Source organism: Seriola dumerili, unplaced genomic scaffold, assembly GCF_002260705.1.
Source record: "Seriola dumerili isolate Sdu_G_001 unplaced genomic scaffold, Sdu_1.0 BDQW01000291.1, whole genome shotgun sequence".
Classification (NCBI taxonomy): Eukaryota; Metazoa; Chordata; class Actinopteri; order Carangiformes; family Carangidae; genus Seriola; species Seriola dumerili.
This window is the reverse complement of record NW_019174546.1, coordinates 3080044-3095915: the sequence shown is the minus strand read 5'-3', so window position 1 is coordinate 3095915 and position 15872 is coordinate 3080044. Positions and strand designations below refer to the sequence as shown.

The 15872-nt window shown below is 39.4% G+C and overlaps 1 protein-coding gene across 1 annotated transcript in view; it reads right to left on the bottom strand.

Moving 5' to 3' along the window:
- LOC111231251 (insulin receptor-like) overlaps positions 1-13373 on the bottom strand; it is a 52471-nt gene extending 39098 nt beyond the window's left edge. The window contains exons 1-2 of the mRNA XM_022758290.1: positions 12401-13373; positions 2883-3431 (exon numbers count right to left, since the gene is read on the bottom strand). Of these exons, the coding sequence (XP_022614011.1) occupies positions 2883-3431; positions 12401-12500 (649 nt within the window). The 5' untranslated portion in view covers positions 12501-13373. The remainder of the gene's footprint in view (positions 1-2882; positions 3432-12400) is intronic.
- Between the last annotated feature and the right edge of the window lie 2499 nt (positions 13374-15872).

Below are 15872 nucleotides of genomic sequence, written 5' to 3'. Positions count from 1 at the left end.
GTGGAAGAACTATTCACATCCTTAAGTAAAATTACTAATAGTGACCATTTATAACCACAGCTGGAAATTCATCTTTGGCCTCACCCCAGGCACAATAGAGAGAAACAGAAACATTTAACATGGTAAGATCACATATTAGGTGAGGAGCATGACTGAGCACTACATGGTAAATCCAGATAACATTTCATTTTATACGACAATTACAGATGTCATTTTTATTGAAGGAATCTATGATTAGACTAAGTCTTGAGGGAACTAGCCTGGAAGAGTTTGATGCCAAGGAGGCTGTACAGATGTGGTGCAGTCAGGGTCAAACAGTTTGACAGCACAACTACAAGGGTTGGCCTTCAGAGGAGCCTGGCCCTAGTGGCTCTCAGGGGGATGTGCTCTGAAGGGAGGGGGCAGAGAGGCAAATAAGAGGGAGTTCCTTGTTTGCTTGTTTTGTTGTAATGGCTGTGCTGTAATGATGTATGTTAAATTTCTGTTATGTTATCTTATATTTCCGTTTGTAAATTTATTATTAGGTGTCTATGTTTCTATTTAACTTAGTTTGTCTCTTAAAGCACTACTTCCCTTTGTGACTTTTGTTTATTATTTTTGTAAACTGTCTATTTATTATCGGAGCATTTATCAGTAATACTGTTGAGATGGAAAAAGATTGAATGTGTTGCGTTGTCTGTAAGTTTAAGTGGTGCTCCTAAATTTTGTGCTGGTTCTCCTAAAAGTTGTCAGTGGGTGCACTAGTGCTACTGGTGGAAAAAGTTAGGCTGAAGCCCTGTGAAAAAAATCATTACAGTCACAACAGCAGCAGACCAACAGAGAGAAAGAATGCAACAAGCAGCTTGCTTTAAGAACTGCAGTTGGTCTATAAAAAGCACAAACAGGGAACATTTGAAGAGGACACCGAATGCCTTACACTCTGTCCTGTGGTTCGAGCTGGGGCTTAACGGGTCTTTTCATGCTTTAGTGAAAGTAGGCAAAAAACCGCAGGTCCCAGACCACAAGACCACAGGCCCTGCCCGTGCCGAATGCAAGCCCATGACTGGAGATCAGTGCTTGCCAGTCGGCATCTGGTGTTGATTCATCGACAGAAAATGGCACACAATTAGGAAATCATATCTGCCGTGAGACTTTTTATATAACACTTCCGCCTTGACATTCACCACATTACCACAATTTGACAATAGGCCTTCTGGGCCTATTTTGCAAATGTCTTCAAGGATTTGTGATGACTATGAGCATTCACTTCAAGCGAAATGTATTAGTGAAAAAAAAACTGTAACACTAATAACGGCAAGGGGACTGAAGAGCATAATGATGGGTCTTGCTCAGCTCTACAGAAACTGCATGTAGCCGCTACACCAAACAAGCATTATTAAGAGCTTGAAAAGGCAGACCTGCGGAGAAACTAGTTCAAAAGAACTGTTAAGCTAATGTACGCAGTGTTGCGTAATGGTGCGAGCCAAGGTGTTCAGACAGCACCCATGCGCAAAATTCTTCTCTGCACTTGAACTTGAACCTTTTTGGTGTGTGGTTTGAAATGGGTGGGCTTGTTGTTTTACAATAAAAGCCACACACTGTGCCCATCATCGTCTTTAACTCCTCTGCACAACATGAGCAATAACAGCACTACAGTTTATTGACAGTAAACATTCATAGACTAACTGGTGAGGCGTTGCGTCACATTAGAGTACGGTTCAAGCTGCACTGACACAGAACCTGGCCTACTTAACTAAACCTGAGCACATGACACAGATCTGACATTTCATTACTAAAACGGGACACAACTAACTTTTGGCAAATCAACTTTAAAGCTGCGATTCATCATTCATTCTGACACAAACAAAGAACTATTTTTGTTTTAAACAGTGACCCACATCAGGTTTTATTTGGTCCAAATGGAGAGTTGAATTCTGTAAACGTTAGACTGGTTAGACGTGTGGTAAAAGCAAAGGGGAATGGAAATAATGATGTGTTGATGGAAAGTAGCTTAGAAGAGCTGCACAAGGAGCTGTTGCTGGTCACTGGCAAAAATTCATATTACAGTACTAGTAACAGTAGGGAATAATAAAAAAAAATCTAATCATAAGTATTAGATGTAGTTTCTCATTAAATTAAATGAAGTGGAAAAGTTTTATTGACTTTTTTAGCATCACAGCTCAACTTGAACATAATTTAGAAACCAAACTGTGACAAATATGAGTCATAAGTGAGCAAACCCCATCTATTGATGAAGACCATAAGATGCGGTGGAAAGCATGTAAAAAGCAAGATAAAGGTTGAAGGTGACCTTATTTTTCAACAGAAAATTTCCCTTTGATATGGTGAGTTTCAAGGGTTTTATAATGTTGGTAATATTACAGCTGCAACTAATGATTTTCATTGTCGATTGGTGTGTTGATATTTGTCCAACTAATCAATAAACCATTTAGTCACCAAGCCTCAGAGCTCATCAGTCAAAATGTAATTAGCAATAAATCGTTTTAGCACTTCATGGTATTTAGCTCTGATCCGGGACAGTCATACAGTCATGTATCAGGATGACCATGAGAGGGAACCTAACATTTCAGTCACACAATTCAAAACATTTGCTGCAGGAACAAAAAAAAATATGTGTCGGGCAAACGTAGACTAACAAAAGCCATGATTTATTATTAATCATATTGAAATTATACCAACAAATGTTTCTAACATTTTGTCTGCCCCATTTATATCAATGAGGGTAAGCTAAATAACAGACACAGTGGTTTGTAGTACAATCGTCCTGAATTAGTGCTAGGTGGTAGTGCTTTTGTGTGCAGATTCCAGTTTTACCATCAGCAATAACAGAGGTCAAATATTATTTCATGAGTGTCAGAGAATAATTACAAAAGGCTGCTTACTTCTTTGGCAATGGTTCTGCGTCCAGCAGCGTTCGCTGAAGTGTCCGTTGATGGTTGTCGTCTGACACGTGGTCTTTCCGATGGCCGCCCCTGGACACACGTCTCCACACTCTCTGTCGTTCTTGTTGGCCATGATGTAGTTGTCTTCCACCGAGTCCAGGATCTTGGACCAGTCCAGAGTGGAGAGATAGCAGAGATCCGGGTTCTTCTCAATTCTCACGGCCCCTCGAGTGATGTTCATCAAGCTATGGAGGCCGATCTCTCGCAGCTGGAGCATCTCGAACACCACTAGGGCATAGTTGAAGAATAAGTTGTTGCCTCTGATGACTGTTAGGTTGGGGAAGAGGTCGCTGAGACTCTCCAGGCCGTAAACCCTGAAGAGCAACAGATAGTCTGTGACCACTCTCAGCTTGGGAAAACTGAGGCCCCGGAAATCTTCTGGCTTGGTCCTGAACATGAGTAAGATCTTCAGGTGGCCTTCGATCACAGTGCAGTTCTCGAGCGACTGCAGGTTGGTCACATTGTTCCGGATGTCCTTGTTTGGACAAACTGAAGAGACAAGAATGGAAAGACACGGGTTATTTAGAAACTAGACACCATCATGTATGATTCACAAGAAAAAAAATGTAGTAAAAACAAAGCTTAAACAATCTTGTGCGTAGAGGTTGAGATGTACAGTAAAGTCTTATGGGTAACTAAACAGTATTGCATTGTGGACAGGAAATACGACTCTTGGATGTGAACAAAGACTCCTCTCCCTAAGACAATTAATCTGCTGCAGTTGTTGGCAGATTACAACCTCTGAATGTGACTGATGCGTTAGGCAATATGTCTGCTCTGTAAACTGGAAAAACAGGGTTGAAGAAGTCAGACACAGTCTCAAGGAGGAGAAAAAAATAGATCTTTTGGTAATTAGAGGGAATATTTTACTGAAAAATATGTGGTTATGTCTCTGCCTTTGATGAAGACCAGACCATCTTCACTGACATTTTGTTTAGCAACCACATATCTGGCAGTGAGCCACTGTCTAATATGGAGTGCTGTCACCAGCGTGAGGCTGTGCTCATCCTTGGTTACACTCAGTTGATTTGTGGAGCTGCTTCTGTAACTCAAGACCATAAAAAACATTAGCTAATGCATTAAAAATATTTGTCTGTGAGGGGAATTGAAGCACTAATGCTTGTGTATTGCACCAGTAGTAGATTTGTGGCTTTGTCAGTCCTCACCCAGACACATGAACTGGTTTGATGAGAAATTCCTTAACTATGTTGTTGCGCAGACAGGTTACATATTCACTCAGTCTCAGTCATTTCAAATTCTACTGTATCACAATGATGCAGTAGAGATGAATGTAGGGCCGTAGTTTAAGATCTTTTTTTTTTTTTCTTTTCTCAATTAATCATTTAGTATAATGAATACCAAAAAGTACCCTAGCACAGGTGATCAGATCCCACGCTGGTGATGCGTTCAGATTAATTGTTTTGTTCAATTACCAGTAAAAACCTTGTAATATTAAATTATAATGACAGAGCAGAGAAAAGCAGCAAAGTCTCACATTTGAGAAGCTAGAACAAGAATTTTTTTCTACCTTTTGTGTTCGCTAAATAAATTAATCAACAGATTCTTTCAATCAACCCATCAAACAATCAATTGTTTCAGTTCTTGAGCAACGTCAACCGCACTGCAGCTGTAGATACTACAGTGCAGTGATCTTAAAACTTTCTGCAAAATATATCAAACTCGGGGAGTTCTGCATGAGAAAGGCTGACAGTAATGAGGATTTTCTCAGCTCTCTCACTTCTGGAAGTCAGCCAACCTCTTAAGCATATGCTTTGTGTGACATAACACAAGTAATGATGGTCATAAAGACGTTTTCCTTTGCAGGTGCATCGTGGGACATTCCAGCCCCGGTTTTACAGTTCACAAGTCATGGGTGCAGCTGGAGGTGTGCTGCCTGGTGAGAGGACTGTATTTGTTTACCAAGCGACCCACCGTTGAGATGGGCGCATCAGGCCAAGTGGTCAGCCATGTGGAGAAGAGGTATAACAGGTAGGCGTGCACCTCTTTATGGCAGCAGCTCGTTTTACACTTTCTGTTGCATAACAGTACAAGACAACCGGCACACACAAACACACACAGTGTGTCCAATCACTGAGTGTCCTAACAACAAGCTTTTCACTCCATGACCTTACCCCGAAAGCTCACTTTGCAGCAATTATCTAGAGTCCAGCCTACAGCTTTGAGGCTTGTTTAAAATACAGGCTAAATGTCCTAACATGGGTTTAAACTGCAACCTATTAAAAGCAGCTTGGCTCGTCAAAAAGTACATTTTTCTTTTTAAACTACATTTAGATCCGCAGCTCTCTTTGTGGTCTTGGGAGCATTGCCGAACTGTAAGCATGAATGGCGTGCCACAAACCTGTACTTTCAACACATCCACTTCCAAATGAAACATTTCCTATCAAACTGACGGTAACTGCCAGAGGAGTGTGCACCAAATGTAGCCTACTGTAGATCCATCAAGGAACACATTTACAACTACAAAGGATCCCCCTCTTCCTCATACAAGACCCCACACACAGTCAAACAAAACTGTTTAATGGAACAAAGGAACGCAGGCCGTGTACAATACGAGGGGACGGTGGTTCTGTAGCTGCAGTAAAGTCAGCCAGCAGAGCACTGAGTGACCCTGTGGGGAAGGCGAATCATAACAGGGCGGTGAGTCCAGGCTCCTATCAGTGTACACTTTCAGCCAGTATTTTTAGCTCCACATTCCCAATAGAGAATCTAATACACTCCAGCCGTACCGATAGTGGCTCACTTTGGAAACTGGAACATGGCAACCCTGGTGTGTAAGTGAGGAATTTTAGAGCGGCAGCAGAGAAAGAACTGGCCGCGCTGGCTTCTCCATGTGTGAGTACTTAGTTTAGGAACAAAACTTTGGCAGAAGTAGGAACTTTCTTGAAAAAAAAAGTTTTTTTTGTTGTTTTAGAGTGGGGCAGCTTAGTTATCAATTCAGTCTGTGATGACATGACACAACTCAAGCAAAACAAACCAGGTGCTTCCCAGAATTTAAATGCTCCCTGTATTGTTGAGGAAATGAAAACACACAAAGGTTACTACTGCAACAAGGCTGGCTCCAGCTCTCCATACATCACTTACTCTGAGCCCGACAGCCAAACACAGCAATGGTGCTCTGAATTGTCAATTAGAGTCATTAGAGAAGCAGATTTCTATTGACTGATGCTATTAGATTCTATCAATCTCTAGCACTGCTGGCTCCTCTGAGACAGATGAACTTTTAAGGTTAATTAAAAAGGAGTAGTATGATGGTTTCCCATTTCAGCAACACTGAAGGTAAAGACAAACCTGTCAATAGCATCAGCATGGATAATGACTAGGCAGGAGGGAGCTTAAAATCAAAGTTTAAAGGTTAGGGCTGGTGTTGTTTTGTCTTTTCATCATGGGTAACAGATCCCATGAAAGGCCCAAAACCAACAATTAATTAATCAATTAATCCTACTAACTTGACAAGTTGTGGAAAGTGCTTTATGTAAGGCAAAGGAATGTATTAGAGTGATGTTTAAAAACACAAAAAATACAGTCTATTATGGTCGATCACTGCGGTTTATTCTTGACCTTGGAAACAATAGTTTGGCACAACAGTCCCAACTCAAGGTCCGCTTATTAACGTTTTTTTGCTTATTAACTTTAAGGCCTGATTTACATACGTTTAATTAGAAAACAATCTGTATCTGTACATCTTATCTGGAAAATGCACCTTATTGCAAAGTATAAATGCATGCAGCCAGATGAGCCATTGGGTGACACCTAAAGGTGTTCTGGTTCAGATTGTGATCAAGTGTAAAGGAAATCCATACAACTTGTGATCACAAATGATACGAAAAACACGCCCACAAGATTAAAATGTTAACAGACAGCGGACTTCTTCTCATATTGAGTAATATGCAGTGAAATTTCCAAGTCAGTCATATACCGCGATGCAGACAAGTTGAAAACAAGATCACAAAATAGCAAATGTAAAGGCAACACCAATGATGACATGTCGTCCTGATAATAAATCCAGATAGATACCATTGTGAATGCCTGATGTAAGTCAGGCCTGGGTCACAAGATGGTCCCAAATTTAAATCAACATGTACTGAACTATAAGTGTTGAGTACTGTACATATCTATACTAAAAGGAGTCTGCTCTAGACACTCTGAGTTTCACCATCTGTCCACTGTGTGCTCATGGGCATAATGTACAAATCCACAACGCTTTCACTGCAGCTGCAAGCATCAACAGGCACTGACGCTTCTGATCCTGTGAAGGAGGTGGGTGGGGGATGGGTTGGGGGGTGGGCTACAGGTTGCTAGACTGACGATGTATATTATCGCTGGGCCTCGCAGAGAACTGAGGCCTCAATAAGCATGCAGGAACACAAACTCTCAGTGATTGCAACACTTCCCTTTTCAAGGTTTCGCTGTTCTGTTGTTTTCCAACCTAGGCTTAAACTAACCGCAGATCCACAAAATGCCGAGGTCACCAAGATACATGCACACTGTTTCCAAACTGACATGTGATGTAATCCACTCTAAGAAGGGTTGTAAAACCTAATCATTACACAGTTTTAAGGCATACTGTAAACACTGAAAACTAGTTTTAATAACTCTCTTCTGAATTGGAGAAATAATGACATAATACCAAACTTACTCTTGTTCACATCAAAGTCAAACAAACTGAATCTCTGACAAGGCTATGTCTAGTAAGACAGCATATCAGCATTTAACTCTGAAAGCCTCTTGGCTGCAATTAGAGTTAAATAAGAGAGGTTTGTCATCTCTCCAGCTGCACAGGATTAGATATTATAGCAATTAGAAAGTGACATTACTACAACTCACAGATACAGACTTCTTCGGAAATTGCTTAAGGGTCGAGTCCAACCTCAACAGTATAGGCTCTCCTATGAATGTCTTGTAAGCAGGAGCAGGGGGAGAGTAGGATATCAAATGTGCCAGCTGTTTGGTAAGGGTGACATGGTGAACCCAGCACATTAACCCTATCACACAGTACAAAAGATGGGGAATTATATTAAACCAAAGTAATTCAGGCCCCTGCCTTTACATAGAGCACAATCGAGTAAAAGAGGGAGCGTATAAAACCACAAAGTTCCCTCTTGGGATTGTGTGATGTGTATCCTGTGGATAAATGGCTTTGGACCAAAGATCATTTGGTGATTCAGTTGCCACCAGCTGCTCTTGCTTACACATTTTTCTCTTTGCTGGTTAGCAAAAGAACCCATTGTATATAAAAATAAAAATCAGAAGCCTATCATTTTTTTCTTCACTTTAAATTTAGGACATCTGTTACTTTCAGAAACCCTGTGAAACAGCAGAGAAATTTGACACTAAACTGGCATGTGTCATGCAGAAACAACTAGTGTAAGTCTCCATTCATAGGCTGCGTCAGAATACATATCAGTCTTTTAAAAGCCTTTAAAATTTGTGTGGGCTTTAAGGACTGCGTTGGCAGTGGGGTAATCATTACCTTTAACGTTTGAGAGCACAATAACAAGCACATTTCCTTTTAACAGGAGCACGGTGTCAAAGGTAAAGATCTGACACAACAAGGCTTCCTTGTCAGACGTCTGTGTGGTCGAAGTGAAAGAGTGAAGGTGTATCTGATTACTCAATTTTCAAGCTGTATATAATTTTCAAACGTGAGCCTGTCAACCCGGATTAGACGGCCATTTCTGAGGGTGACAAGTGGAAAAATCATTCTATTGTATTCATGTCAAACGCACTCATGACTTTGGTACTTGAGACAGCGATGGTGGTGTGTGCGCAGTGTTTTTGTCTGAGTGTTTTTGGAGAGGTGGTTGGGAGGTGACAGTTTCATCACCTTACAATTGCTCTCCTTGTCGGGAGGCATAAATCAAGGGCGCCAGGTCGTTGGATAGCTGCCCACCTACAAGACCTGCTGTGGCCCGAGTGGTGCTCAACAACGGGCTGCTGCTGGCTTCATGGCGAGCCCCTGCTGTTTGACACTCTTGATAAAGTGACATGTTACCACGGCACAACAATACAGTGCAGTCTGACAACCAATCCACCTGAGACCTCAGAACAGAACCTGAGTTGAAACAAGCTGAACGTTCGCCACAGCTTGTGCCTATTATGTATCACCATTACATTCAAGGGTTCACAAGGCAACACTTTTGTTTTTTCTTTTTAAACATAAATCAATTACCAGAGATGTTTGACAATGGACGGACATTAAAATACACTTACTGATTTTTAACCCGTTTCCAAAGTTGCATTTGCTTCCTGTCCAGTAATTATAGTTGTAAATGACATATGACAATATCATCATACACATAAGAACTTACTAAAATACAACAAGTACCATAAAGAAGAACAATACTTCTTAAAGTTTGAAAATCAGAGATCAAATAACCTGAACATATTAAAATTCACTAAACACCAAGAAATAAAAACCAAATGCACCTTATGTGCCAGACTTTAACATTCAAGAGGTCAATAACCTCAGGAAACAGCGGCATATTAAAAATGTCAAATAACTAATTGTTTAACGTTGTAGAAAGTGAGCACAGATACGTCATTTCCAGCAAACGTCTTTGTCAAGAAATAGTGTCACAACTTGAGAAACAGGTTAGAAATCTTTTTCATCCTGCTGCAGATTAATATTTTTTCATCCAGGCAGTTAGAAGAGTCTTTGAGGAGTTCAGAGATATCCTCAGAACAGCAGTAAGTGTTGTTCAACACCTATTATTAGGTCTCTCAGCAGTCACTTGTTTTTTTTGTTTGTTTTTTTTTTTTTTTTTTTTTTTTTTTTTAAACAGACGAATGTAATGTTACTACATGAGAGGCCCAAACTGGGGCCAGCTGAAAGTATGAAATATGGCATATGTAAAAAAAAAAACACCTATGCGGTAACATGGACAAACTGGCGGTACCATTTTGAACCGCCAGTTGATGCTAAAACAAATTAACAATAATTAATACTGCAACTAAATATAAGCTTCCATTATTAAGTGAATTTTTCCATCAAGCTGAGCTGGACGGCAACCAACGAGTAGCTCAGAAGATTTCCTGACTTCGACACTGGTCAGTCCAGCTTATGAAATCGGCCAGTGTGAGGCCCAGGTTCCACTCTTCCCTTCTGTGGTTCACGCTCAAGTCTGAGAGGAGTAGGAGGAGGGGGAAGGGGGGAGGCTGCAGAGCAATTACACAACTTGCTTTTGATTTATGTCTTAGAATTCTCGCTCAAACTGGTTTGATGACATCGCTCCATTTGCCCCTCGCTAAAATCTGATGAAAGGTGAGAGAGCCCTTGCTTTTCCTTTCCTTCAGAGCACTTTTTAAAATCAAACTACTGCCATGTGCTGTAGTAGTATGCGTTTTAAAGCTACATACTGTGTGTACATACAGTGGATAAACTTTTTATGCTGAGGAGGAGGAGCTCCTGTTAATATGACTGAAATTAGTAAAACACTGCTTGTTGTGTATATGTGCTTGTTTCAAGAGTTTTGTGAGACAGCACAAACATTGAAGCAATTATTTCCACAAAGAACAGAAAAGTAAAATGATGGATTAACGCATTAGATCAATTTTATTTTATTTGTGGAGTGATAATAGTAATAAAAGCATCTGTATAAGCCTGTTATACTAAAGAACTAATGCAGCGTACGAGGACATGCACTCTCCTTTATGGACAAATATTTGAAGGAATTTGTTTGGAGTGATAATTATAAAAATCATTCCTTTTTATTTCATGTTTATCACACTACACCGTGTTAACTTATATAACTTAACTACCTAAAAAGGCGGCTCTAAAGGAGAGCTGCAATGATTAGTTGATTAATCGATTGAAAAATACAACGCCAACTTTTTTGATAAACAATGAATCATCATTATTCAAGCAAAAATGCCAAAAAATGTAATGGTTCCAGCTTCTGAAATGTGACAACTTCCCTTTTTCTTGGTCTTAAATTGTAATAAATTGAATATTTTGGGGTTTTGAATGGTTGGTCGGACAAAACAAGACATTTAATGATGTCACCTGGTGCTGCAGGGTATCGTGGTGAGCATTTATCACCGTTATCTAATGTTTCATTGGTCGAAAGATTAAGCAAGAAAATGAGTGGCACATTAATCGATACTGAAAATAATTACCTGACGGCTATTTGTAATCAATATTTGAGAGTAAGTTTCACGGCATAATACTCAAAAAAAAAAATAATGAGATGGACTAAACACAAGCCAATGGTTTTCCAATTAAGCAAAACCAAGTACTATTTCAATAAGTTATACAGCCTAGACAGTAAAGAAACCACATAAAGAGTTGTTTATTGAGAAATAATACCATAAATCACAGTTAACCTCCACTGAATCATAGGATTAGATAAAAAAAATCCTAATATATGGGAAAATTTATGGGAGATGTCATGTTTACGAGACTGATCTCTGCTTAAAACTCACACTTACTATACAGCTGTTTAAACAAACAAGTAATCCCAGCAGTTTGCGATACATTACATACTAGTGTAACCGATATTTGTTTAAAAGAAAGGTGTAAAACAGTGAGTGTGTGTAGTCACTGCAGTGTCTGAGAAATATTAAAATGTCTCCGGGTGAGTGCAAATGTGTTCATTCATTCTTATCACCCAGGCTTGTTGGCTGGTGAATGTAAAGGGATTGTCAGGAGCTGTAAAGAGGGCTTATTGTTACATTCCTGCACTGACCACAGCTACAAGCCAAGGCTTTCCAATCTAAAATAACGGCCAATTAGCTCTTCTAAATTCTCAGACTACTTACTTATTTGGGACAAAACATTTTGTTTACAGTTCCTGCACACTCAAATGGCCGATAAGTGTTAACCTTTGTCCCTTCAATGCAGTGACTGTCTAGAACTTGCTGCCTACGTGCATTTATCAAATAACCACAAAACACAGACAAAACAAAACAAAAAAATCTGTATGACAATACTGCAGCAGGGTGTCTGCACTGCTCACTTGTTTGTTTGTAGTATTTCTCAGTAGGTTATTTATTTTTCATATTTAGTCTATTAAATTCAATTGGAAATTGCATATAGTTCAGAATCTGGGTGTAGTATCACTTAATAATTATTCTTACAATTATTTGGGTCCTAAATGTCTATGGTTCTCTATCAAAATATAAAAAGGGATATTAATTCATTTAATCCATTTCCCCATTGTCTTGGCACAGGTAATGAAACTGTAAATATTAAGATTTCAGTGTTAATCCCCTCACCTGCAATGGACAGAAAATTGTGCAACATTTGACAGACTCTGACTTTTATTTCTTTATATGTGAGTGTCTGCAATTTATCATTTCTATGTCCTTAGCACACTACATAATTTCTGATTTCTTAACAAGCAGTCGTTCGATGCAAAAAGCCACTTATTACAACAATTTTACACAAGTAACATGGTTAATGTTAGCAAAGATAAAATGTGATAATTATTGTTACTTACTCTCTCCAGTCACTCGATGACAGCTCATCACAATGCAGACAGCGGTCAAAATAAAACACAAAGTCCGGAGACACATCACTGACTCTGGATAAGACACCATCCAGCACCAGTCCGGGTCAAATACACAATAATCCTTGGCGAGGAGGACAGTTCAAACTAAAGGAGAAATAGCTTCAGGAAACTGGTTTTGTTTTGCGGCGTGGGCCAACAGGTAAACAAAAATAAATAAAAGACATCCCGGAAGATGGGCGGAGGATCGAGTCCAACGTGTTCAGTCAAACATAAGCTAGCACTGCTACTGCTGCTAAAGTTAGCTACCTCATGGAAAAGCACCGTCAACACACACCAGCACGGGACACGAGTGCTCTTTTAGTTTTTTTTAAATGCATTGGTTAATTAAATTGGCCCGGTTGAGTTTGTCAGTGTCGGAATAAAAAAGCAAAAACTGACTTGTTGGCCGAGCAGAAGCTAACGTTGTTGCTAAAGGTTGAGCTAGCTGCAGCTAGCCACCTAGCCTGGCTCCTCCACTCCAGTCCAGGCCACAAGTGAAGTTTGCGCTGCTTTTCACCGACCCTCTCAATTAATTTTAACTTTAAGAAATCTCACGCATACCCACGCAGCTGCAATGCACCTTCTTGAAAAAACACACAGAGAAAAACTGCATCCGTGGAAATCTGTGTAAAAGCTCCTCTTAACTTAATTCAGAGGGTTTTAGGAGCCGTTTGCTGCTGACTCGGTGGTTGTGGCATGCGTGGCGTAACGTTAGCGTGTCTTTCGCAAAAATCCTCTCAAGTCCTCCAGCGAGCACAAAACATTGCAGCTGACTTGTTTTTTTTTTGTTGTTGTTTTTTTGCTTGTGAAATAAGGTTTTTTGTCGGGCAGCTTGCTCGCTCCAAAGCGACAACTCTTGCTCAGTCAGTGCAGAGATTTCAGTGAGACTCTCTGGAAAGCTGACAGACAGACTTCGTCGTGGCTCAGCAGCACTCCGCTGTCCTTTTTTATTTTTTTATTCAGGTATTAAAAAAAAATGTATGCTCCAAGTTGTGTTCATGCTCCGCACAGCTGTCTGACACGACGACTCAGCATGTATCTAAATAAGAGAAAAGTGGGTGAGATAAAGTTTTCTAGTTATTTTTTTTTCCTTTTCTTCTTCCACAGACAGAGGTAGATTGTACAGTCTCCTGTAGGATCCCCTTCTTCCCAGCCTCTCCGCCAGTAAACAAACCCTGCCAGTGAGCCAGATGGGCTTCAGGGGAAATACGGACTGGAGCTTATTGGATTACACAACAAACTGATCCCACTGTCAGGTGGTAAAAAAGTAATTCCGTTACTCCTACCAGTAAGTTGTAGTGTAAGGTCAAATCAAGCCAATTTATTCATAGTTGACCAGAGGTCTTTACAGAGACACTGAATTATGATGATTACAATCAAACAAAAACAAAGGAATGATCAAATAAAAACACAATAATAAATAAGAGCATATGATAAAATCATAACTCAAGCAGCATTGCACAAACAACATATGAAATATAAACAAATAAAACCCTGAGTGTGTCCAGGCATGTCTTAATGATGACTATTAAGTGGCTAAAGAAAAGAGATGGGTCTTTAGATGGGTTTTGAAGCTATAAATGGACAGAGGAGATCTAATTGTTAGTGGCAAACTATAATTTGTTATTACCATAATTTAGGGCCAACAACTGAAAATGCTTGATCACCTCTGGTCCAGAGCTGGGTGGGTGAAGTGGAGAGCAGTGATTGGTCTGGAGGTGGAATAAGGGACAAGCAGCTCAGAGATGTAACCTGGTGCCATGCAGTGCTTTGAAAACAAAATTAAATCGTTTTAAATCATTTTAAAATCAGTTTTCTACTTCACTGGTAACCCCTGAAGAGAGGTCAGTACAAGGGAGGGGAGATGTGGAGATGTTTGTACCAGTGAGGAGTCTAGCTGCTGTAAGTCTTACTGCTGAACCAGCTGCAGGTGGGACAGGGCTGACCGACTGATTCCTACATGGAGAGAATTACACTAGTCAACGTGAGAGGAAATCAAAGCGTGAACTATTGTCTCCAAATCTTTAATAAACAGGAATGATTTTAATTTTGCAAGTGATCTAAAGCCAGTGCTGGTGACTGAGAGTGTTCTTCAAATTTAAACCAGAATCAGACAGAGCTGGGTTAATCTGCCTTTTCCTTTCATGCACCACAAGCTTGGAATGAGCTGCAAGGCATACTTAAATTGGCATCTTTACCCTCTCTTGATATGTTTAAAAATATTTTAAAATCAGTCTTTATAGGACAATGTCATTGCTTTGAACATGTGCCATTATTTGCCTTGATTCTTCTTTAAGCCGCTGATCTCTGTACGTGTTGTGTCTGTTTTCTGTGTTTTTGTATGTTCTTTTGGTGTAAACTGTTCCCATCTGTACTTTTATATGAAACCTTTCTCCTTTTTTTACCTCCTCTGTTTGGCCATCTTGGCAAGGACTCCCTGGCACAAGAGATGTTGTATTTTTAAAGTGGCCTTCCTGGGTAGGTAAAGAATAAATTAATAAAATGAAATAAAATGAATAAAGTCAGCAACAAGGCAATTCAAAGTGCTTTTCATTAAGCGTAAAATGCATCAAGAAAAGAAAAACAGGACAATAAAAACCATTTAAAGGTACGCCATTAAATAGGATTCAAGAGAATGAAATAGAATAGAGGATGAGAATAAGCTATAATGAATAAATAAATCAGTTTACTGAAATTACAGTTTATTCATTCATTGTTAATTAACAGGGACAATGCATCATACATTTATTGTACCAGATATAGCAAGACGAAAAGTTTACAACTACGACATTTCATATATACAAGAAACTTCCAACCAGACACTCCAACAGTACCAATGCCGGCCACAAGTCAGTGTCTCTTAGCTCAGTGACTGCAGATCTTCAGCCATCTGTTCACACCAGAGTTTAAGTTCAGTGCAAGATATGAGCAAATAGCACAAAGTATCAACTCGCCTATACACATAAAACAATCCAAAAATACAAACATTAGAATGAGTTAAAATATAGTAAGAAGAGGTCTGTCCCAGACTTCCTGAGAGGAGCTAACAGTGCTGCAGATCCAAACTGTCAGAGCTTAGTTAATTAACTGATATTGATATTGTCAATTAACTGATATTGACAGAAAATAATTCAATAATTCAAAACTGAATATCTTTAGGTTTTTGACCCTTGTTTGGAAAAAACAAGCACTTAAAGGGAAAAAAAGATAGCCTACGTTTTAGGGATGTAACTAATGGTAATTTTCTTGATCAATTAATCTGCCAGTAATTAATCATTTATTCTATAAAATAAGAACAAATAAGGCAACATCATCTTAGAAATAAAAAAAATAATAAAATAATCGTAGTTGCAGCCTGAAAATTCTATTATCCTATGTTAATTAACATTATTTACAATAATAATAGTGATAATAAGAACAA